The sequence below is a fragment of the Zootoca vivipara genome, chromosome 16, assembly GCF_963506605.1.
Source record: "Zootoca vivipara chromosome 16, rZooViv1.1, whole genome shotgun sequence".
Taxonomy (NCBI): domain Eukaryota; kingdom Metazoa; phylum Chordata; class Lepidosauria; order Squamata; family Lacertidae; genus Zootoca; species Zootoca vivipara.
This window is the reverse complement of record NC_083291.1, coordinates 41,725,493-41,748,763: the sequence shown is the minus strand read 5'-3', so window position 1 is coordinate 41,748,763 and position 23,271 is coordinate 41,725,493. Positions and strand designations below refer to the sequence as shown.

At 47.8% G+C, this 23,271-nt stretch overlaps 2 protein-coding genes across 4 annotated transcripts; one reads left to right on the top strand and one right to left on the bottom strand.

Annotated features, from left to right (window-relative positions):
• Nucleotides 1-403: 403 nt before the first annotated feature.
• On the bottom strand, nucleotides 404-8,369 carry CCDC115 (coiled-coil domain containing 115). Of its 3 annotated transcripts, XM_060268809.1 has the most exons (7): nucleotides 8,157-8,369; nucleotides 7,809-7,857; nucleotides 7,092-7,220; nucleotides 6,751-6,854; nucleotides 5,899-6,005; nucleotides 1,530-1,691; nucleotides 404-926 (listed from the first exon to the last, which is right to left on the bottom strand). In XM_060268809.1, the coding sequence occupies exons 3-7, from the start codon at nucleotides 7,218-7,220 to the stop codon at nucleotides 802-804; spliced, it is 627 nt and encodes a 208-aa protein (XP_060124792.1). In that variant the 5' UTR covers nucleotides 7,809-7,857; nucleotides 8,157-8,369; the 3' UTR covers nucleotides 404-801. The 3 variants fall into 3 exon arrangements, with proteins under 3 accessions (XP_060124792.1, XP_034953308.1, XP_034953306.1); XM_035097417.2 differs by lacking the exon at nucleotides 7,809-7,857 and having other exon boundaries at nucleotides 7,092-7,341; XM_035097415.2 differs by lacking the exon at nucleotides 7,809-7,857 and having other exon boundaries at nucleotides 405-926.
• Nucleotides 8,370-9,217: 848 nt separating this feature from the next.
• IMP4 (IMP U3 small nucleolar ribonucleoprotein 4) lies at nucleotides 9,218-23,267 on the top strand. Its single transcript, XM_035097297.2, has 9 exons — nucleotides 9,218-9,277; nucleotides 11,354-11,462; nucleotides 13,818-13,901; nucleotides 14,877-14,986; nucleotides 16,673-16,805; nucleotides 17,558-17,712; nucleotides 19,094-19,188; nucleotides 19,841-19,914; nucleotides 22,125-23,267. The coding sequence occupies exons 1-9, from the start codon at nucleotides 9,275-9,277 to the stop codon at nucleotides 22,235-22,237; spliced, it is 876 nt and encodes a 291-aa protein (XP_034953188.1). The 5' UTR covers nucleotides 9,218-9,274; the 3' UTR covers nucleotides 22,238-23,267.
• The last annotated feature ends 4 nt before the right edge of the window (nucleotides 23,268-23,271 follow it).

The window sequence follows — 23,271 nt, the reverse complement described above, 5'->3', positions numbered from 1 at the left end:
TGCTTCTACTTGTTACACCCATAATGCCCCAGATTTTGCAATGCTTCCCTTTCCCTCCAGTTGCCACATCCACAACCTGTGCCCCTCCCTTGCAAACTGTTATTTTTTCACTCTATCTTTAACTTCTTCTGTAAAATATTGGCAGGAATCAATTAGATCATAAAGCTGAGAGTAAACACACTTGGTCACCTCAGTTCAACCCTGGCTATTTTAAATCCATTACATTTTTATGCTGCTTAATTTCAGTGGTGTGGCAAGGGAGGTTTTTAAGCAAAGATTGGATGTCCATCTGTCATGGATACGGTACTTTAGTTGAGATTCCTGCTTTGGAGGGGGTTGGACTAGAAGACTCTCAGGATCTCTTTCCAATGCTGCAATTATACTCCCCCCCAAAAAGAAACAGTATAAAATAGTCCCTATCTATCTCATCTCAGTTAGACCTCAGCTACTGAAGCCCAAAGGATTTTAAACAGTGCTTGCAGAAAAGAGTCAATACTGGATATTTATCTGTTTCAAAGACATCCCCCTCACTGATTGAAAACATACAAAAATAAGAGGAAAAAACCTACAATCGTATTATAACGTGATCTTGAGAAGTATGGAAAAGGCAGGATGAGAGTAAGACTCTGGACAAGGTTGACCAGCATTTCAAAAAGCACCAAGACACAGATCTCCACAAACAAGGTTTCCGACATTTCTGAAGCCCTTATTTATTAAGTACAGCTAAAAATACACATGGAGCAAGCGGCTTCTGGGATGCATCCCAGGTCCCATTCTCAGCGGAGAGATGGTCATAGCTGTTCAAGGGCAGCGTTGCTTTTCCCTTGCTACAAGTTTGTGCTTTTCCCCCAGCAATGCATGGTAATGTCTCTGTGTGGTCTCAATGTCACTCTGCAATGAGGCGATTTCTGCAGCCAGTTGAATTCCTAGAAGAGAAGAGGGTGAGAGGCAGTTCAGGTGATGCATCATGGAAGAGAACCTGGAACATTCCCCCTAAGCGAGGCAGGAGGGGGGCGATGCCTGTGGTCCCCCACAGGTTGTTGGGACTCCAGGTCTTATCAATCCCAGCCAACAAAGACAATGGTCAGGAATGAGGAGACTTGCAGTGCAGCAATGGAGAGCCAAAGGTTCCTCATAGCAGCTGTATGGTGTGTTTACTGAGAGGACTTCAGGCAACAGAAAAGGAGATTTTGGAAACTTGTGTCTCTGGAGGGACCAAGACCAGCATCCCAGGATCACTCAAAGGGGTACAAGTCACAGTACAGTCCTTGCCACCACTTGTGGTATTCAGCTGAGCTAGCTAAATAAGACTTTCATCACAGAAGTGCAGGGGCAGAGCAACATCCCTGCTTGCTTCCACAGTCAGTCAGGATCAATGACAAGGTTCATATTTACCTATCTGTACAGCCCCAATGCCTTTTGACAGAAGGAGAAACGAGGGCTGTGCTCTCAGAAGACTCTTCATTGCTCTTTGGGGTACAATGAGAAGAGCAGATTGTGTGGAGTGTAAGAGTGGCCATTACCCTCACCTTCTTGGAAAGTCCTTTGGGCTTGTCGGAGGCTTTGGGGCACAAGGATTCCAAACCACGTCAGGGGATTTTGATGCCCTGATCCCTCAGCAGCCTTGTGGGAGGCCTTTGGGGGCTGGGCTGGAGCCTGTGCTTTCCCTGGACCTTTTCGCCATCGTAGAACTGGAAACATTAAAGCAACACCTTTACTAGATGGGAACTTGGCGGTGAGAAAAACACACAACATTCTAAGTCTTTGGTCACACCCACCCGAGTCAGTTCCCTGCCCCTGGCCTATTGTTGGCAACAAGGATTTCTCTCTCTCCTCTTTTGTAATTCTGACATGATGGCAAGTAGTAGTAGTAATATATTATTTATACTCCGCCCATTTGGCTGGGTTTCCCCAACCACACTGGGCGGCTTCCAGCAGAATATTAAAATACAATGATTCATCAAATATTAAAAGCTTCCCTAAACAGGGCTGCCTTCAGATGTCTTCTAAAAGTCAGATAGTTGTTTATATCTTTGACATCTAATGGGAGGGTGTTCCACAGGGCGGGGGCCACTATGAGAAGGCCCTCTGCCTGGTTCCCTGTAACTTCACTTCTCCTAGTCAGGGAACCGCCAGAAGGCTCCCGGAGAAGGACCTCAGTGTCAGGGGAGAATGATGGGGGTGGAGACACTCCTTCAGGAATACTGTGCCGAGGCCATTTAGGGCTTTAAAGGTCAGCACCAACACTTAGAATTGTGCCCGGAAATGTACTGGGAGCCAATGTAGGTCTTTCAGGACCGGTTATATGGGCTCGGAGGCCAATCCCATCATCAGTCTAGCTGCCACATTCTTTTTTTTTTAATAATAATTTTTATTAATTTTGCATATTAACAGAACAAAAACACGTATACAATTAGGTAACATATTTTCCCCCTTCTTCTAACCCACCCTCCACGGGATCCCTCCTGCCACAAGGTTTTCCCATGGACAGTGTGCAGTCGAAGGTGGTGCATTTTATAATTGGGCTTATCCCCACCCCTCCCTCATCACCCCGGCAACCCCCCCCTGCCACCGAGGGGTTCTAGGGTAACAAGAAGAGAACAGGTGAGTGTCCACCCAACTATTTAGACTTGACCAGAAAAGAAAGAAGAAAAAAGAGAGAGAGAGAAAAGAAAAAAGAGACAGCAAAAAAGGAAAAAAATAATAATTTAGCTATATCTTTTTTTCAAAAACATTGTATTTTGGGCTTCCCCTACCTCCCCCTTTTCTGATTTTCATTTTTAACACCATTTACGCAGTTTTCTTGTCTTATTCCCCAATCTATTTTCAAAATTCTCCAATCTTATATCAATAACATCCTTTTTTCTATTAAATTTTCTTCTAACATCAATTCTCATTCTCCCCCCCCCCCAGCACTCCCCCTGCCACAGAGAGTTTCTAGGGGAAAGAAGGGGAGAGACAATGATTCTTTTTCCAATTGGGTATTCCCTCCCCCCCGCCCTCCCCGCCCCAGGAGCCCCCCCTGCCACCAAGAGCTCCCCGTGCACAGAGAGCCGACAAGAGGAAGGTAACCCCCAACCGTCCCCTGAATTATTTATCAATCTCTTTTGTAATACTTTTAAAAATCCTCATAAATCTTATTTCTATCTCATCAACATTCTTTTTCTTCCCATGCCCCAATTTCTTCCCAAAAACTCCCATATTCTTAACACCTTTTTACTTTCCCAATTCTAAATTTTCTCCTTATCTCCAATTCTTCCCCCCCCATCCCCTGATCTCGGCTTTCCCCTTCCAGTCCAGCAAGTACCAAAGTCCATGATCCAGTTTTCAGTACCTTTTTATCCATCCTATTAAACAAAATACTTTCCTCCTTCATCCCACCCCCTTCCTGTCAAATTTTTCAGTCCAGGCTTCTCTACTCTCTCCCTCCCCCCAGAAGTCCCTTCTTCTTTGCACGATGCTTTTCTTGTGGGTTTCCTGTCTCTTCAGAAATCCTTGCTTCTCCCCCTCGAAAGGAGGGGTATTCCAACTCTCGGTTTTTTCTTTGTTCTTTTGCAGATCCTGTGTTCCATCCCCGTTCTCTTCAATTTTATTGTGGTTCACATCCTCAGTCTTTTTATTCTCTTGCACCATTTCTTGAAGGATCTCATCTTTCTGTACATCTTGGTTTATTCCTTCCAGTTGTTGTTGAGTCTTATGCATACTAATTTTTATTTCCCACAAGAGTCTGAAAACTTTCTCCTGGAAGCCAGATGTGTAATCTTTTGTTGACATTTTTTCAGCTTTTCAAGGTCAAAACAAAACTTGAGAACCAGGAAGTGGTTACTAGTTCTAGTTAATCCACATAGTCCAAACTGGATACAATTTATTCCAAATATTGTAACTTGTAATTATTTCCAAGAGGCTGCGCTCAGCCTTCAAATATTAAGCCAGAAGTCTTTAACAGTCAATTCCTTCCTTTCCCTCACCCCATTATGTTCCACTCGCTGTTCTGTTCGGGGTGCCGATTTTCAGGGTATGGAGAGGGTCTCTTCTTCAATTACATATATTTGCAGGGTTTTTACAATCTAAAACCGTTCTCCCCTTTACCCTGCCTCTGGGGGAGAATCTTAAATCAGTTTTTGGGAATATTCAAACAATAAAATTCTTTGCCCCGGCACCGGGAGTCTTCCTTAAGCTGCTTCCTCTTTAAATCAGTAGGGGGTAGATCGGCTTCCGTTTTTTAAATCTCACCCCCGTTCCAGATTTTAAGTCCAATTTTGAGTCTTTTTTTTTTTTTTACTCATGGTCTCTCGCTTTGCCAATCCTTCTGTGGGAAAAATCCAGCGTTCTCCGCCTCCGGCACGGAGCTTCTCTCTGCAAGGGTAGCGATGGCGCTCCAAAATGGCCCCCGCGACTGCAACCCTTCTCGCTCCGGAGCTCTTATTAGAGCCTACCGGAGAGTTGGGGAGTCAGGATTGGGGCGCTGCTGGGCTAAATCTGCCCCCAGAACACTCGACCTGGGGTTCTATGGGGATCAGCGGCGCTCCCGCTGTTTTCCCCCCCCCTTGCAGAGTCGGGTTGCCTCGGAGCTCGAGTCGGGTCGACTCGGAGCTCGAGGCGGACCCCGCCGGACAGCGCTGGCGCTGAACCGGAAGCCCACATTCTGGATTAGTTGGTAGTTTCCGGGTTACCTTCAAAGGTAGCCCCATATAGAGCACATTGCAGTAGTCCAAACAGGAGATAACCAGAGCATGCACCACTCTGGCGAGACAGTCCACAGGCAGGGAGGGTCTCAGCCTGCGTACCAGATGGATCTGGGAGCCAGCTGCCCTGGACACAGAATTGACCTGCGCCTCCATGGACAGCTGTGAGTCCAAAATGACTCTCAGGCTGTGCACCTGGTCCTTCAGAGGCACAGTTACCCCATTCAGGACCAGGGAGTCCTCCACCCCCGCCCACCCCGTCCCCCACAAACAGTACTTCTGTCTTGTCAGGATGCAACTTCAATCCATTAGCCGCCATCCATCCTCCAACCACCTCCAGACACTCACACAGGAGTTTCACCACCTTCACTGGTTCTGATTTGAAAGAGAGGTAGAGCTGGGTATCATCCGCATACAGATGAACACCCAGCCCAAACCTCCTGATAATCTCTCCCAGCGGCTTCATGTTGATGTTGAAAAGCATGGGGGAGAGGACAGAACCCTGAGGCACCCCACAAGTGAGAGCCCAGGGGTCTGAACACTCATCCCCAACACCACTTTCTGGACACAGCCCAGGAGGAAGGAGTGGAACCACAGTATAACAGTGCCCCCAGCTCCCTAGACAGTCCAGAAGGATGCCGTTGTTGATGGTATCAAAGGCCACTGAGAGATCCAGCAGAACTAGGAAACAGCTTTCGCCTTTGTCCCTAGCCCGCTGGAGATCATCTTAAATATTTGTGACTTTCATTACTATTTCAAACAGAAATAAAAAAGACTCCTTTGTGTTTTGTTTATTTAAATAAAGTATTTGTATGTCGTTTTGAAGGCAAAGCCATCCTAAGGTATCATTTAAAAAGATATAATTAGCTTCATATACACAGCAGGAACATTATACGTCAAAATCACTTATGGAACAATCCACTTGCAATGCTTCTAGGCCCCCATCATCTTACTTTAACCTACCCATCTGTGATCCTTCTTTTCTGCCTATTCGCCAATTCCTCCCCCCACCCCAAGATCTCATTAATAATGCCATGAACAACTAGTTGGCAGGAAGAAATTGTTACACCTATCGGACCTCACTGTGGCTGCAGCTTCTAAAAACACAAATGGCCAGGCACAGGCATTTTGATAAGAGGATCTCTATCCTCAGGTTACTGCAGTCCGAAACATATACCATTCCCCTGACCAGCCTTGTGGTTTGCACCCTCACCTTGCTCACTAGGGCCAATTTCCTCCACAGCATCCGTAGCTGTTGGTTTGGCAGCCGTCACATCCTCTGAGACTATATGAAACTCCATCTGACCATTGTATTTCTTACTAGATGGAGCAGAGAAACAGCAAAATGTAAGATTGAATCTATAGTAATAACTAGCCTCCACCAACCTGGTACCCTCTAGATATTTGGCTAACAGTTCCCATCAGCCCCAGCCAACATCCTCCACGGTCTGGGATTATAGCAGTTGTAGTCCAGCAACATCTGAAGGGCACCAGATTGGGGTAGACTCCCCTAAGCAATGACAGTATCGCCATTTGGTGCTCCCTGTGTAAATGAGTAGTAGTTAGGCAATAAGGGAAACCCGGGGGGGGGGGATTCAACGAATGAATCCTGTCAGCACAATGATTTCTAGGGGTTGCTCGAGTCCCTAGAGCAGATTTAGAGCACTTTTAAAATTGTGCAAGCAGAAATGTTATTAATTTCATAAAAGTTATATCCTGCTTCACTGCAGAAATCCTTGCATTGACCAAAAATTCACCTTAGTGCCACATTGGATTCCACCCAAAGAAAGTACAGTACTGTATTGCTGAAGTGTTATTAGTGGAAGTAAATAGTAAATAGTGGAATTGCGATTTAAGTCAGGAATAGGGAATTTGTGGCCCTTCAGACGTTGTTGGGCAACAGCTCTAGAGCTAAAATCCATCAAGGAGAGAAATAAAGTTGGAAGTCATCAAAACAAACAGGAAGGAATACTGGCTGTTCTGCCTCCCCTCTCCTGTTCTTTGATAGGCTCTCACTTGCTCCATGGGATTCCACCCTCCAAATTCTGATATTTCCTGCTCTCACCTAGTTTTCACCTGAACCATTGGAGTCATCTGATGTCCATACTGAAGGGGAGAGACAGATTTGTTACCCATGGCATAGCGGGACTTGGAGAGCGAGAACCAACCCTGGAGAAGAAATAACCACCACAATGTTAAGAGACAAGGCTTCTCTCTTTAGAAAGAATCTTCCTCAGTGGGCACCTTCTGAGAAAATTTTGTTCTTGGCCAGATCCCCACAAGAAGCAATGGGCAGAGGGCTACAGAGCAGCAACCATGGAGTGGGGGGAGGAGAGGAGGAAGGGGACCCACAGGTGGTAGAAGTGCCCTTCACCTTTATCCAACTCTCCCAAACCCAAGTCTCACCTGCTCTATCAAGCTGTTAAAAGCTTTCCTCTTGGTCTGGAGCATCTCCAGAGTATCAAAAAGGTGGAGGATGACCTGGTCCAACTCCTCACATACTTCAGCTGGTCCTGCATCCGCTGCTGGAGTCATCTGAAATGAAACCCCTGTAACTGCAACTGCATCTGCTCACACTCGGCTCACATCTTTTGCTCCTTCCATTGTTGTCTGTCTAAGACTAGATTGCAAGCTCTTGTCTTTGTTCTATGTTGTTCTGTAAAGAATTATGCAAGAGGATAGCACTATAAAAGTAGCAGCACTCTGCTTGCTAGTTCTACTGTTTGTCATGTCCTCTGCAGAAAACGTAAAGTGGTAATACTTTACCCAAGGCAATAGGAAAGCAGTAGCCCCCCCCCCAGGTGCAGCTGGACTACAACTCCCACAATCTCTGGCGGGAGCCAACACCACCAGGTTCCCCATTTCTGCCTTTGGGGCAACCCAAGTACCTTCTGCACCAAGTGTGGTCCAATTTAATCCAGAGTGCAACCCTAGGCAGGTTCACTCGGAAGTAAATTCCAGTTCATTCTGTGGGATTTCAACCTAATCTCATCTGTGTACTGAGCATGAGCTGAATTCGGCAAAAGGTGAATTCCTTCATTCCTCGTTAGGCCAATTACACAAACTGCAATCAAAAACTGAAACTGTAACATGATGGGCAGTAGGGGCCTTATCCACACTTACATTTTTGTTTTTATATATGCTGGAAGCCAGCCAGGGTGATTGGGACAACCTAGTCAGATGGGCAGGGTACAAATAATAAATTTATTATTATTATTATTATTATTATTATTATTATTATTATTATTATTATTATTATTATTACACCACCTCTCCCCCCCCCTCCGCCGGCTTTCCAGACATGGTCTGCACTTTAAAGCTCCATTGTGTGAGTGCCCCCCACCCTTTCTTTCTCCAGAGCTTTCCTTGCAAAAACCCGCTCTTTGCTCTGATTCCGCTTTAAAGAGCAGGTTTTTGCAGGGAAAGCTCTGGAGCAAGCAAAGGTGCTCAGTGCGAGCTTCAAGGTGCTACCTCGAGAGTGGAGGGGAAGCGAAGTGGGGCGAAGGCGCCTTGGCCGCCTTCGCGCTGGGCCTCCTCGCCAGGGGCTCTTCGCGCGGCTGAGAAAGAAGACGGCGCCTCACGAGGCTCAGCGACCGGAGGACGAGGATGAGGCTTCCAGGCCGCTCTCGCCTCTCCTCTGCGCGCCACTCCTCTTACTCCTCTCCCGGTTCGGCTCTTCCTGCTCACGTGACCCGAAGCGAGGCTCCTCCTCCTTAACAACCAATCAAGCTCGGAGTGGGCGGGGAGCGGGCAGCCCTTCTCGGGAGCGCCGCTTTCCTCCTCCTCGCTCAGATCTCTCGGCCTCCGTAGCGGCCATCTTTGCTGAGGCCGAGTTCCCGCGGGCAGCCATCTTGGGCAAGGGCCGAGCCAGCAAAGCCCGCCTCCTTCTCAAAGAGGCATAAGCCGACAGCTCCAAGAACAAAAAGTTACACTTTTGGTTTCCTTTAGGACCCTCCTTGTGAAGTGCGTGAGGATGGAAATGCAAAAGTAGAAATAAGGCAGAGTTCGAAACTCCCTCTCGCTTCAGTGCCTGCCCTTGACAAAAATAATGCCTTCTGTCGGTTGACATCAAAAAAGTTATTTCTCTCTCTCATCGGCTGTTGGAACATAATTGGGGGTTGTTCTAAACATCAAGGGGAATGGCTAATTTGGGGGTTCGTAGTTAATTATCCTGGGAAATGGGGCTGTTGGTGAATATGGAAAATTAAGGAGGAAGGAAACCAGGATTTTAATCATTATTCAGGCGTCTTTCCATCACCCTTGCCCCGCACAAGGAGATTTTTGACCATTGCATTCGGGAACCGGAAGTCTAATCGAGAATCCTAAGGGTATCAAGCCCTTTGCTTTGCTACGCCATTGCGCGAGCAGTTTGGCCGCCATCCTTGTTTTTGGCACAACCTTCTGGTCTCCCTTACATTAGCTTCTTTTGCTCCGCCATCTTTCCTGAGGGCAAACGGCCTTCGGGGTTTTCAGCTTGCGTCCTCTTCTGCTATAGGCAGGCTCGCGCTGGCCAATGGGAAGGGGCGGGCAGGCAGGAAGGGGCGAGATCTTCCGGCGCGTGGTGGAGTCCGGCGTGGTCGAGTAGCAGCATGGTGAGGAGCCGGTGGCGGAGGCTTCGGCAGAGGCTTTTCGGGGGCTGCTTGGGGGCCGGTGGGGAAAGCGCGGTTGGTGCTCTTGGGCTAAGGGAGCCGCAGAGGGGCAAAAGGGCTTGCCGCCCCCCGTGTCCTCGGGAGGCCGGTCTCGGGGGGAATTTCCCGAGGGGCTTCCTGGGAGGCGGCGACTCCAACCCGGATTTGCTGCGGTTCTGCTGGCCGAGGGTTCTAATCCAGCGCAGTTGTAGTCGCGGTCAGAATCGTGGCTTCCTGGCGCTGCTCGGGACGGTCGCTCTTCAGGGTGAAATGGCGGTGTCTGCGCCCTAGAAAGGAAGCAGTCCAGAGAGGGAACCGTCTCCAAGAGTCGCAGCTCGAACATGGATCCTAAAGACTGCAATGTTTGGTAGCAGCAGCTATGTATGGCCAGGCCCCACTTGCACACCGGCAGCGTCATCCTAGGAATTACTCGCAATGGTTGGGAGAGGAGTAAATTGTAATCTGTGTGGTCTTGCGTTTTGGTCCTCCTTCGGTTGCTGTCTTGACTCCCCTTCTGAGTTTCAGATCCACAGTGACTAGCAAGGAGAAGCTCTGAGAGTGGAACAGTCTGACTGCCCTATGGGGGGGCGTTTTCTTTCCTTTGCAGGTGTCCGGATAGCTATCCGTTAGGAATCCAGACTGCTGCCTGTTAGGGGTGCTGTAGGTTTTTGCATTGAATATTGGCTTGGACTAGATGTTATCCAAGGCTGACATTCTGAGATTCAGAACTCAATGGCCACAATCCAGTGGGTGCTTAGGCATGTTTAAACCCATTTTAAATAAATGAGCTTTGTGATCCTAACCATGCAGTCCTATGTATGTTTACTGGAACAATGTTTAGTGGGGTATATGCTCTGTAGCCCAGGTGGCTCTGTGGGTTAAACCACTGAGCCTAGGGCTTGCTGATCAGAAGGTCAGCGGTTCGAATCCCTGTGACGGGGTGAGCTCCCATTGCTCGGTCCCAGCTCCTGCCAACCTAGCAGTTCGAAAGCACGTCAAAATGCAAGTAGATAAATAGGAACCGCTACAGCGGGAAGGTAAACGGCGTTTCCGTGCACTGCTCTGGTTTGCCAGAAGTGGCTTTGTCATGCTGGCCACATGACCTGGAAGCTATATGCCGGCTCCCTCGGCCAATAATGCGAGATGAGCATGCAACCCCAGAGTCAGTCACGACTGGACCTCATGGTCAGGGGTCCCTTTACCTTTACCTATTATGCTCTGTAGTACAGTAAATGTGTTTAGGTTTGCAGTAGAACAGTGCCCTATGTCCTGACACTTTTCAATATGGCATAGAGATAATTTTATTAATAAAATGAATAAAGTTATAAATTCTATACATATTGACTTAGAAGCTTAAGGGGTCTACTCCCAGATAGGTTGGTAAGGAATTACAGTCGTACCTTGGGTTACGAACTCGATCCGTTCCGGGTCGCAGTTCGTAACCGGAAAAGGTCGCAAACCGAGCGCCATTTTTGCGCATGCGCGGAAAGAACGCGCACCGAAAACACTTCAGGGTTTGCGGAGTTCGTAACCCGAACTGTTCGCAACCTGAGCGGTTTGTAACCCGAGGTATGACTGTATAGCCTAAGGGCACATTCACACTATGATGCTGCTTTAAACATAGCTTCCCCCCAAGAATTATGGGAGCTGTAGTTTGTAAAGGGTGCTGAGAGTTGTTTGGAGGCCCCTGTTCCACTCCAAGGACTACCATTTCCAGAGTTCCCTGTGATTAAACCATTCTGGGAGGGGAACAGGGGTTTCCAAACAACTCACAGCATCCTTAATAAACGACAGCTCCCATAATTCTTTGGAGGAAGGTGTGGCTGCTTAAAGGCATTTCATAGCACTTTAAATGCATGGTGTTCATGTGGCCCTAGTTTCTGCTGGACTGGGAACAAATGTTTGGACACATCCTCATTTGAGGACTAGCAGGTATTTAGGAAGTGATCATCCATCCTTGTCCTGAAGATTTGTTAAATTGGAAAGTGGTGGAGGGAATGTGTTCTCTGTTGTTCCATTCATAGCTTTGTATTCTTTTAGTTGCGCCGGGAAGCCCGCCAGCGGCGAGAATATCTTTACCGCAAAGCCCAGGAGGAAAAGCTTCGGGCGATCCAGGAGAAGAAGGAAAAAATTAAAAAAGCACTAGATGGTATGAACAACTAACTTGCATCTGCTCAAAACTGACGTGTGTATGCTAAGAAGGGTGCATTTTGTGGAAACCTGCATTTGTACAGTGTCTTGTAGATGCAGGAGCAGTTGGCCTTTGTAAACTCTTAGGACTGGGGAGACGCAGGGTCACTCACTGGGTGACAGTGTGCTAGCCACCATTTTCCAGCCTAACTTGCCTCACAGGGCTGTTGTTAAGTATAAATTGGACAGGCAGTGGGAGAACACTGTTACATTGCTTTGAGACTAAAAGTCAGCATGGAACGCTGTGAGACTAAAAGTCAGCATGGGTTTCTCAAAAATAGGTCATGTCAGATTAATCTGATCTTATTTTTTGACAGAATTACAAGCCTGGTAGATCAGTGGTTCCCAACAGGAGGTCCGCGGAGCTATGCCAGCGGGGTCCGCAAGATGCTATTAGAATAAAAAATATATTAAATATATTTCGTATGATAACAGATTTTTTTGTTTTGGCCGCTTCCTGCATGAGCAGAGTCTAGCGCAGAGTCTGTTTTGCAAAGAGGCAGCGTGCGCATTCTACTAACGCTCACCTCCCCAAGATGCTTTGCACGCGTCGGCTTCATTTGTGCGCTACTGCGCAGGTACCCTGTCTTCTCCATTCCCCTCCCTCCTCCCTGGCGCGCGCTGCCTCTTTGCAAAACAGTGTTTGTAAATAAAGCAAGCATTTTCTTCCATGTGTTTCATGAAAAACATATATAGGAATCTGCTCGACATGCAGTCGGATTTCAGAGTGAAAGTTTCAAGTTTGGAACCTAATATTTCAGAAATAATGGACTCAAAGGACAGATTTAACTCATCTCATTAAGAACTGAAAATTAAAACTAACTGTATACTGATGGAGTACTCTGTTGTAACTGTAAAAAACGTATAAATATAAAAAGACTCTTAATTTGGCTCTCACTTTTTAATTTTAGGATTAGGAATTAATGGGGGTCCTTGTCACAATAGCGGCTTGATGAGGGGTCCTCGAGAAAATTTTGTTGGGAACCCCTGTGGTAGATGAAGGGAACGCTGTGGATGTAGCCTATCTTGATTTCAGCAAGGCCTTTGACAAAATGCCCCATGATATTCTTGTAAAGAAGCTGGTAAAATGCGGGCTAGACAATGCTACCATTCAGTGGATTTGTAACTGGCTGACTGACCGAACGCAAAGGGTGCTCATCAATGGCTCCTCCTCATCCTGGAGAGTAGTGACTAGTGGGGTGCCACAGGGTTCTGTCTTGGGCCCAGTCTTATTCAACATCTTTATCAATGACTTGGATGATGGGCTTGAGGGCATCCTGAGCAAGTTTGCAGATGACACCAAATTGGGAGGGGTGGCTAATACCCCAGAGGACAGGATCACACTTCAAAATGACCTTAACAGATTAGACAACTGGGCCAAAGCAAACAAGATGAATTTTAATAGGAAGAAATGTAAAGTACTACACTTGGACAAAAAAGAAAGAAAGGCACAAATACAGGATGGGTGACACCTGACTTGAGAGCAGTGCATGTGAAAAGGATCTAGGAGTCTTGGTAGACCACAAGCTTGACATGAGTCAGCAGTGTGACGCAGCAGCTAAAAAAGCCAATGCAATTCTGGGCTGCATCAATAGGAGTATAGCATCTAGATCAAGGGAAGTAATAGTAGCACTGTATTCTGCTCTGGTCAGACCTCACCTGGAATACTGTGTCCAGTTCTGGGCCCCACAGTTCAAGAAGGATATTGACAAGCTGGAACGTGTCCAGAAGAGGGCAATCCAAATGGTCAAAGGCCTGGAAACAATGGCTTATGAGGAACGGCTTAGGGAGCTGAGTATGATTAGCCTGGAGGTTAAGGGGTGATATGATAGCCATGTTCAAATATATGAAAGGATGTCATATAGAGGAGGGAGAAAGGTTGTTTTCTGCTGCTCCAGATAAGCGGACACGGAGCAATGGATTCAAACTACAAGAAAGAAGATTCCACCTAAACATTAGGAAGAACTTTCTGACAGTAAGAGCTGTTCGACAGTGGAATTTGCTGCCAAGAAGTCTCCTTCTTTGGAGGTCTTTAAGTGGAGGTTTGACGGCCATATGTCAGGAATGCTTTGATGGTGTTTCCTGCTTGGCAGGGGGTTGGACTGGATGGCCCTTGTGGTCTCTTCCAACTCTATGATTCTATGAGTTCTTTGGAGGAAAGGGGTGATATAAAGTAATAACTTGGCTTCAAAAGCCTGTTTAACAATGTATGTCTTGCATTTCCCTATAATGCATCCCTGAAGCCAGTAATATTGGTCAAGAGCTCTGCAGCTGTGTCTGCTTTTCGTAACTCCTCTTGCCTCTTCCCTTCCAGAGAACTGCCTCATCCCCACGGAATTGCGGAGGGAGGCTCTGGGGCTCCAGAAGGCTCTTGAATTTGATGATGAGGGTGGAGAAGGTGAGTAGCTGATATGAGCAAAATGGCAAGAATGGTAACACTAATAGATCCTTTTGCTGGCTTTGAGGGAAGCTGCAGCCTTTACCCTTAGTGAGCAGAGAACAAAATGGCAGAAAGGGAATTGGAAGGAGGAAGACAACAACCAGAAGGAGGACAGTGGTGGAATTAGCTGCCCTATTGCATTCCCTGCTCACCAATGGCATTTTATAAATCAGCCTTTCTTAACCTGGAGCCTTCCAGAGGATTTGGACTACAAAGCGCATCAGGCCCAGTTAATTGGATCAATCAACTACCGTAATTTCCACTTGAAATGTGGCACATTTGAAAGTGTTGTATTTGTCACATTAGCACAACTTGCCTCTGAATCCCTTGTCAGAACCCTGTAGATCTGGATTTGAATTGGAATGCTGCTCCAGAATTAAATTATAAATGCTCGGGCTCGGCCTCGGAGGATGAAGAGGACATTCCCTAGGTGTATGATGTGTTTTCCTCTCTGCTGATGAACCCCTAGCCTATCCTTCTCCAATCATTTAGTTTGTGGTTTCCAGGTAACCCTGAACTCTGGTAGAGGCATTCCCAAACTGGCCTGTGGTTTTGTGGTTGAAGACAGAAGCATTCGTAGTGATATTTTTGAATTCTATGGATTTCAGATTTGTAATACAGTACTATGCAATAATATACAGTATATAAGAAGTAAATGAAGCAGCTAGAAAAATCCTATAACATCTAACAGCAGATTGCAATTGCTACATCCAGCAGAAAAATCACTAAGTGCTCTGCCAAAACCCTTAGAAGTTTTCAAATAATCCCTGAGCATGGATGAACCACTGAGCCACTTGTTTTCTTTTTAAAAAAAGTTCTTTTCTGTAACCCAAGTTTGGTTTCTAGATAGGTTCAGCTGCAGGGTGTGTGCTTGCTTGTTAAGAGTGTCTGTGGATTTGTCACTTGCCTTTGTAATTTGCCTTGCCGTGGTAGGTGTGAAAAGCCACATGGATGACGAGTACCGCTGGGCGGGTGTGGAGGATCCTCGCATCATGGTCACTACATCCCGCGACCCCAGCTCCCGCCTCAAGATGTTTGCCAAAGTAAGCAAGCAGCAATTGTTCCTTCCCTTTTAGGAAGAGGTATATGTGCAGGTGGGGGAAGAGGGGTGGGAAAGCTATGTGCCCATTATAGGGGAGGAGGCAGGATCAATCATCTTCCTCAGCTTAGTGTTATGCGTTCCTTGTTTTAAAAGCTTAAAAAATGAAAGGGAAAGCTTCAAGGCAACTTCTAGGGATGTGACATCACACAACATATAAAAATAACAGTAGCAGTGATGGAACAGTGTTAATGCAACATAGTTAAACTGCCCCCCAAGCAATTCAGACAGCAGCCAAAGAGCATAGCATAACAAATAACACCTATAATAGTAATTTTTACTTGGCTGAAAGCCGCTTTCAGCATCCTCCTTTTCACCAAGTGCCTAAAATAATAGAGATCTTGCTTGGAAGAGCATTCTACAAAGATAGGTGCCATGGATGAAAAGTCCCTGCTCTTAGTAGCAGCCTGCAGTACCTCATGCAGTGAGGTTTGGAACAAGGCCTCCGGTGTTTCCTATTTTGGTGATAAGAAGTTCTGGGATCAGCCCATGATACAGTGGTACCTCGACTTACGAAGGCGATCCGAAGTGCTCATTGTGCGCATGCGCGAAGTGCGATTTTGCAGACCGCATGCACCACTTCTGTGCAGGTGTGGGGTGCACGCGCAGCAAAAAAACTTCTGGGGTTGTCAACTTCGTAAGTCGAAACCTTCGGAATTCGGAGCATTCGTATGTCAAGGTACCACTGTATATCTCTTCCAGGTCTAGCTAGCAGGTCTTTGCTGGGCCTAGTTGGGAAGGTTATGTTGGAGACACACCAAAAGGCTTGAGTGTGAGCCAGGGCCCCGTCTTGGGACTGTGGCATAGCTGCCAAGTCTCCCGTTTTTCACGGGAAACTCCCGGATTTTAATCCGTTTCCTGCTGTTATCCCGAACAGAACAAAATCCCGGAAATCCCCTGAATTTCCTACCTGCCAGGAACTGAATTCATGGATGAGTCCTGAGTAGACAGGGCTGGGGTTGCCTGGGCATGCCTGCACGCAGTCCTTTGCTTTCTCCCCTGGGGAAGAAAAGAAAAGGGTAGGGGGTGTTTCCCAAAGGAGTGCGTGCGCCAGTCCCAGGCTGCATTTATGAGGGAAGGAAAGAGGGCAGCTTTGCTTGAGTGCAGGAAGGAGTCCTGGTCACAGAGTCCCCACCTCTCTGCCTTTCTCCCGGCCGGGAAGGAAGGAAGGGGTGGGAACCCGGAGGTTGCTGCTTGCGCCGGCGCTGCCGCCTTTCGGTGCAGACGGGCTGGGCGCTCCATTCGCCAAGCGCACGTGTGTGTTGTGTTTGCCATGGTGCTGTTGCGCCGCGTGGCGCTGCTGCTGGCGCTGACGGCGGTGGGGTGCCCGCGGGTGGCCTGGTCCCTGGTGTGGTACACTTCCGGTGCCGCACCGCTGCTGATCCCACATTTTTCAGCGGGAGACTTGGGAGCTATGGTCTGTGGAGAAGTAGTAACAGAATGTCTCGGGAGCATGTGCAGAGTGCACCTCCTGTTCTCATCATCTGTGTTGCATGAAGGCTAGGGGATTCCGGGTTAGCGGGTGTGCATTTTAGGCATTCTGGTGCCAACCTGTCCTTAACCACGGGGTGACCCTACACCTGACTCTGGCTGGTTATGCCTCCTGATCCCTCTCCTATTTCCTGTTTAGGAGGTCAAGCTGGTCTTCCCTGGGGCCCAGCGTATGAACCGAGGCCGACATGAAGTGGGGGCCCTTGTCCGCGCCTGCAAAGCAAACGGGGTCACCGACCTGCTGGTGGTGCATGAGCACAGAGGGGTCCCAGGTGAGTAGCTTGACCGGGGCTGGGAGTGGGTTGGGGTGACGTGGATTGCATCACGATTAGAGAGTTGAAATAAATGTTGCTGAGAGCAAATGTTGCTACCGGTACGTGTGAACTGTCAATTTATCTTTGTTAGATTGTGGGAGTAGTTTTTAATCTTTGCCTATGCTGTGTGTAGAATGGCTCACTTGTATGAGTGATCTGGAGCAGTCCTGCTTTTTGGTGGTGGCTCCCATAGCTAGGCGTGTAGCTGCTGCTTAGTGGGTAGAGCACGTTTTGCATGGGAAAAACTGCTTTCAGAAAACCTGGTGAGCTAATGACAGTCAGAGTAGAAAGGATGGAGCAATAACAAATAAATAAATAATAGGCTGCCCATCTGGAGGGTTCCCCCAGCCGCTCTGGGCGGCTTCCAGCAGAATTAAAAACTTCCCTAAACAGGGCTGCCTTCAGATGTCTTCTAAAGGTCCAATAGTTGTTTATTTCTTTGACATCTGATGGGAGGGTGTTCCACAGGGCAGGAGCCACTACCGAGAAGGCCCTCTGCCTGGTTCCCTGCTAGATGGACTCTGTGTATAAGGCCGTTTTCTGTGTCTATAAGCAGGAGGTAGAACTGGTGCCTGAGCTCCATAGCATTTGGCAGCGCACTGATAGCAAGCCATTGCCTTTTTCCACCGGGGGATTTTATTCTCAGCTTGCAGTCCCTGGTGATGGACATTGGACCTGACTAACCTACCCCCCTTTTTATCACCATGTAGATGGCCTCATCATCAGCCACTTGCCCTTTGGCCCCACTGCCTTTTTCACGCTCTGCAACGTGGTCATGCGCCATGACATCCCAGACATTGGCACCATGTCAGAGGCACATCCACACCTCATCTTTCACAACTTCACTTCCCGTCTTGGGCAGCGGGTAAGATGCACTTGGAGGTCAAAATGAGCAAAATCAGTGTTTGTGATTGAAAAGTGGGCACGCATAAGGTATTTCTATGAATCTGTAGCGCGCCTGCCTTTGGGGTACTGGCCCTGTTCATATGTAACAGTACACCATGGTTTAGTGCTCTGTGTGAAACTGGAACAAGTCCAAACGCAACAGGCTTGCATGCTTCTGTGCAGTTGGAAGGAGGACTTTAGCATAGTTTGCTGTCACCGTCCCTTAATTTCTGCTTGTCCTTGCATGCTAATCAGAGATCATGGTTTCTTAAAAAAATACCTCTGCTCAGTTTCTCAACAAGACAACTTCAAACCATGGTTTCTGAAGTTGGCTTATTAAACTAACCTTAGTTAGTTAGTTATTTCATAACATTTATACACTGCTTGATTGTAAAAGAATAAAACACTCAAAACAGTCATGAATGGCACTCTCTGGTTCATACACAACAAGAAGCCAAGACTGGGAGAAAGGGAGAAAAGGAGAGGGATGTGGTGGAGAACATGGGCCCAAGTCTTGCTCTGGCCCATGCAGTCTTGTGCACGTAGGGCAAAACCTTGGTCTAGCATTCTGTGCAGTATGTTCCACTGTGGTTCTGGTCCCCCCAGCTCAAATGAAGATCCTGTAGTACAAGGGTGGGGTGGGAAAGTACAGAAAGAGCAACCCGAATGATTAAAAGATTGGAGCATCTTCCTTATGAAGCGCAGGTCAAGACTTGTTGTTTTTGTTGAGTGGTAAAATAACTTGTGTATTTTGTACTTGGAAGTCCAACTGAGTGTACTGGCAGGTTTAGGGTTACAACCTAAGGGTCTATGAGGGTGTGGAGAGATGGCTACCCTCTAGCCTCTCCAAATGCTGTTGCACTCCAACTCCTATTATCTAAACTGGGGGAGGGGTAAGCCAGGGGTGGGGGCCTGCTGGATCCAGCCTGGACAAGCCAGGTTAGCTGGGTCACCCACTTGTCAATCATCTGTGTAGCTGACCCAGCCAACGCTCTATCTTATGCCAGGGTTCTGGGGGAGGGTTTGGGGGAAACAGTCTCATGGGCCTGTAGGCCTGCAGGCCAGAGCTTCCCCAGTGGTGGAAGGTCTTGCTTCTGGGATTCACCAAACATGTTCCGTGGGCAGATCTGCACCATACGGTTAAAGCACATTCAACACACCTTTAAAGCACTGTAGTGTCCTCCTCACAGAGTTACAGTTCCCAGCACTCTTAACAAACAACAGTTGCCAGGATTCCGGGGGGGGGGGGGATGTGCTTGAAGGGTGTGCTGGATGTGCTTTAAAAGTATGGTGTGGATCTGTCCCATTTTCTACCAGCTACAAGTCTTCCCCCATTCTCTTTGCTGCTTCTTCCTTCTCAGCTCACCAGCATTCTCAAGTACCTGTTCCCAGTTCCCAAAGACGACAGCAAACGGGTCATCACCTTTGCCAACCAAGAAGACTACATCTCCTTCCGGTAGGTGGAACTTGTCTTGTGTTTCTGCTGGGGCTGGCTGCCAATATTCTCTTTTCTCTTCTTGGTCCCATTGATAGGTTGCAAAAGTGTGGCGTGGGCGGTGGAGAGACACTCACTCTCTTTGAAGTGGGGGGTGAATTGCAAGGGCGGGTGGGGGGAGAGGCTGCAGTTCAAAGTGCTGGTCCCCCCAAGAATGCTGTCCTCCAACCTCTTCTCCGCTGATGTGGCAAAGGGCTTTTGGGGGGGAGGGGAATAAACGCAACAAACTGCAACCCAGCAGAGTCACTTTGCGATATGACAAAAGGACCATAGAAAATTCTAAAAAGCACAAAGTAGAGCAAGGCACGAGTGTGCTAATTCAACAAGTTCCTTCCATAGTCCTCCATGTGTTTGGAGAAGCATTGCTATTTGCTCACTGCAGCATATGTGGGAAACAAAGGCTGCCCATTTGCCTAGAAAGACAGTGCGTCTGATTTCAGCCAGGTCTCCTTGTGCTGTGGGACCTGTCACTCTTCTCTTCTACTCTGTGCCAAACTCCGGGGCTGGCACTGGGAGGGCAGCAGCAAAAGGGGGGGGGCAGTTGGTGAGTTTGGCCTTGTTGGGGATTGTTCCAGCAGTAGCTTCCTAACAAAACATGCTGTTTTTGTGGCAGGCACCACGTCTACAAGAAGACTGATCACCGGAACGTAGAGCTCACAGAGGTTGGGCCAAGGTTTGAGATGAAATGTAAGTCAGCTGCCTGGAACACTGGAAAGGCCTGGTGCAAATCCACAAATGGAATATTGGAGCAGAGGGTGGGGGACTCCAGGCCCAGGGGGGAATGTGGCCCTCCTGGCCTCCACAGCAGGCACTCCTCAAGCCACAGCCACTCCCCGGCTCAGCTCTGCACTTTTGCCTGGCTGGAATGTGCCCCTGAACTGCCCCCCATTCATCTAGGTAAGTGGGTGGGTGTAAAAACCTCTAGCTGTTGCAATCTCCAACTGTTGAATGTGATATATTTGAGCCTGGAGTTTGACTCTGACTGGAGCTATTTAAAGCTGCCTGTTTCACAAGAATTTGGGGTGCTGCTGCCTTGCCTCTTTTTTCTTTCTCCTGCAACGTTTGAATGCCATACTTGATTAGTAAATTAAAGTGGCAGGCTGCTGTTCAGCCTCAATTCGCTTCTAGGTAAAGGTAAAGGGACCCCTGACTATTAGGTCCAGTCATGACCAACTCTGGGGTTGCGCGCTCATCTCGCGTTATTAGTCGAGGGAGCTGGCATACAGCTTCCAGGTCAATGCGGCCAGCATGACAAAGCCGCTTCTGGCGAAACCAGAGCAGCACATGGAAATGCTGTTTACCTTCTGAACTGCTAAGAGTATGCTTTCGAACTGCTAAGAGTGTGCCAAATAGTAATTTAAAAAAAACACACCACATAATGCAACTACATAAAAACGATTAACAGTTACTTTTGTATGCTCTAGAGCAGGGATGTCCAACAGGGCGATCACGATCTACTGGTAGATTCCCGTGAGGTTTTTGTAGATTGCAGGTCGATCTCTGGCTCCCTTTCCTCAGCGAAACTGACTCCTGCCCCACTCCCTCACCCCCTCCATTGTTGTTTGACCAGTGGAAGGGAAGTGGCTGTTTTCATTCAAAGTGATATTATTGTGAGTGACTTCTTCCCTTCGACCCTTGCCTTAACCCCCCCCCCCAAAAAAAAATGAAACTTCCCTTGTAATAAAGTATTTGTATAAAAACGGGGCTTCCCCCCTCCCTAAAAAAAGCTCAACAACTTTGACCTGAACCTCCTGAAGCGGGAGTAGATCATTGCCAGATTATTTTAATTCTGAAAGCAGATCACAGTCTCTCGGGAGTTGGCCACCCCTGCTCTAGAGGAACTTCTTTTCCAGATATTTGGTTGCAATACATACAAGCCTGATTGCCTTTGAGTGCCACTTTAAAAGAGCCCTATGTGGAACTGCTGTTCTTTAGAATACTATGATGCACTTGAAGCATTTTTACCCGTTTATTCAGTCACAATAGCGCTTCATAGTGAACAAATGTTGGACTCCCAGCCAGCAGGACCAGTGTTCAGGGATGATGGACAGTTCCCCCACCCAGTGATGGCCATCTCCTTCAGGCCTTGTTTGAGACCTTGCAGAGGCGCCTGCTTGGGGGTGGTTGGCGAACTGGACCACTGGCCTAGGGGAGCCTCCTGTCTGCTCCAGCAAAGCCATTCTCATGTTTGAGATAAAGGTGTGCAAAATGCTTCAAGCGCATAGAGAAAGTGCTTGCAAGATATGACTCTGGTCTTTGCTAGTCCACATTTCTTCTTCCTTGTTGTCTGTGTACATTTCCGAGCACAATTCAAAGTGTTGGTGCTGGCTGACCTTTGAAGCCCTAAATGGCCTCGGTCCAATATACCTGAAGGAGCGTCTCCACCTCCATCATTCTGCCCGGACACTGAGGTCCAGTACTGAGGGCCTTCTGGTGGTTCCCTCGTTGCGAGAAGCCAAGTTGCAGGGAACCAGGCAGAGGGCCTTCTCGGTGGTGGCGCCTGCCCTGTGGAACGCCCTCCCAACAGATGTCAAAGAGGAAAACTACCAGACTTTTAGAAGACATCTGAAGGCAGCCCTGTTCAGGGAGGCTTTTAATGTTTAATAGATTACTGTGTTTTATTTTTCTGTTGGAAGCTGCCCAGAGTGGCTGGGGAAATCCAGCCAGATGGGCGTGGTATAAATAATAAATTGTTGTTGTTGTTGTTGTTGTTGTTGTTGTTGTTGTTGTTGTTGTTATGTGTCCACATGTTTTCTGCCAAAAGTTCAGAAGGCTGCAGTCGGGTGGGTGTATGGACTAACAGGCAGAACTGTGCAGAGTTAGGGGTTGGTGGGTGCTGCATGTCTGCTTCAAATGGAGCTGGATGAGACTCTAAAGCTGCTCTTCTCTTATTCCAGTATATATGATCAAACTGGGAACTTTGGAGCAGGAGAGCACAGCAGATGTGGAGTGGCGCTGGCACCCATACACTCGCACAGCCAAGAAGCGGAAATTCCTCAGCGTGGAGTAGCACTGCCTGGAGCCTGGGGCCTTTGTGAACTGGAGACTTCAGATTCACCCCATAAACCTGTGCTTTCTGCCTCTTGTAGGGCTGAAAATCCCCTTGGCCCATGCAGACAAAGGACACAAAACCCCCCCCCCCCAACTATGCCAAGCATTCATAGATTTCATAGAATCTTTGAGCTGGAAGGGACCCAACTCTCTGCTATGCAGGAATCTCTGTGACAGATAGAGCATTCTACCTGGGTTTTTTTGTTTTTGTTTTGTACCGGGGGGCATCTTGGATGCCTGCTCTCTCTCTCTCCTGCTCTGCATCCCTGTTCAGTTGTGGTTTGGCGCACAACATACTGGGCTACATATTACCGTGAGCCCTGTCCTTCCTTCCTTCCCTCCAAAAACAGCACCAGGGGAATGGATAACAAGGGCAGCCGTGGTCGCCAAGAGAAGGCCCACTTTGACGACTATTCAGCAGTCCTAGAATGAGTGAAGATGGAATCGCTCCTGGTTGCTGTTAAGGAGCAGGCAGGATAGAAAACAGGGCCTTGTCAAACCTAGTGCCTCCCAGATGTTGCTGGACTACAATTCTCATGATTTCTGGCGGTGGGCTGAGCCAGTTGTCCAAAACATCTGGATAACACCAGGTTGGGGAGGCCTGATGGAACAAATGGAATTCTTTTTCTTTCTCTCTCATTGCAGTAAGTCAACTTGGCGCAGCTATACTTCCTGGAAATGGGAAAAGGGCTAGTAGAAGTGGGTTTCGAGGGGCCCCCAAATGCTTTCCCTGCCCCTTTGTTTTGCTCTACTTTTGTGAGATGTACAGTGGTACCTCGCAAGACGAATGCCCTGCAAGACAAATTTTTCACAAGACGAATGCGATCTGATGGTGACTCGCAAGACAGATTCGTTTTGTGAAAAATTCATCTTGCGAATCACGGTTTCCCATAGGAATGCATTGAAATTTAATTAATGCATTCCTATGGGCAAAAAAAAAAGAAATTTCGATGCATTCCTATGGGAAACCGTGATTCGCAAGACGATTTTTTT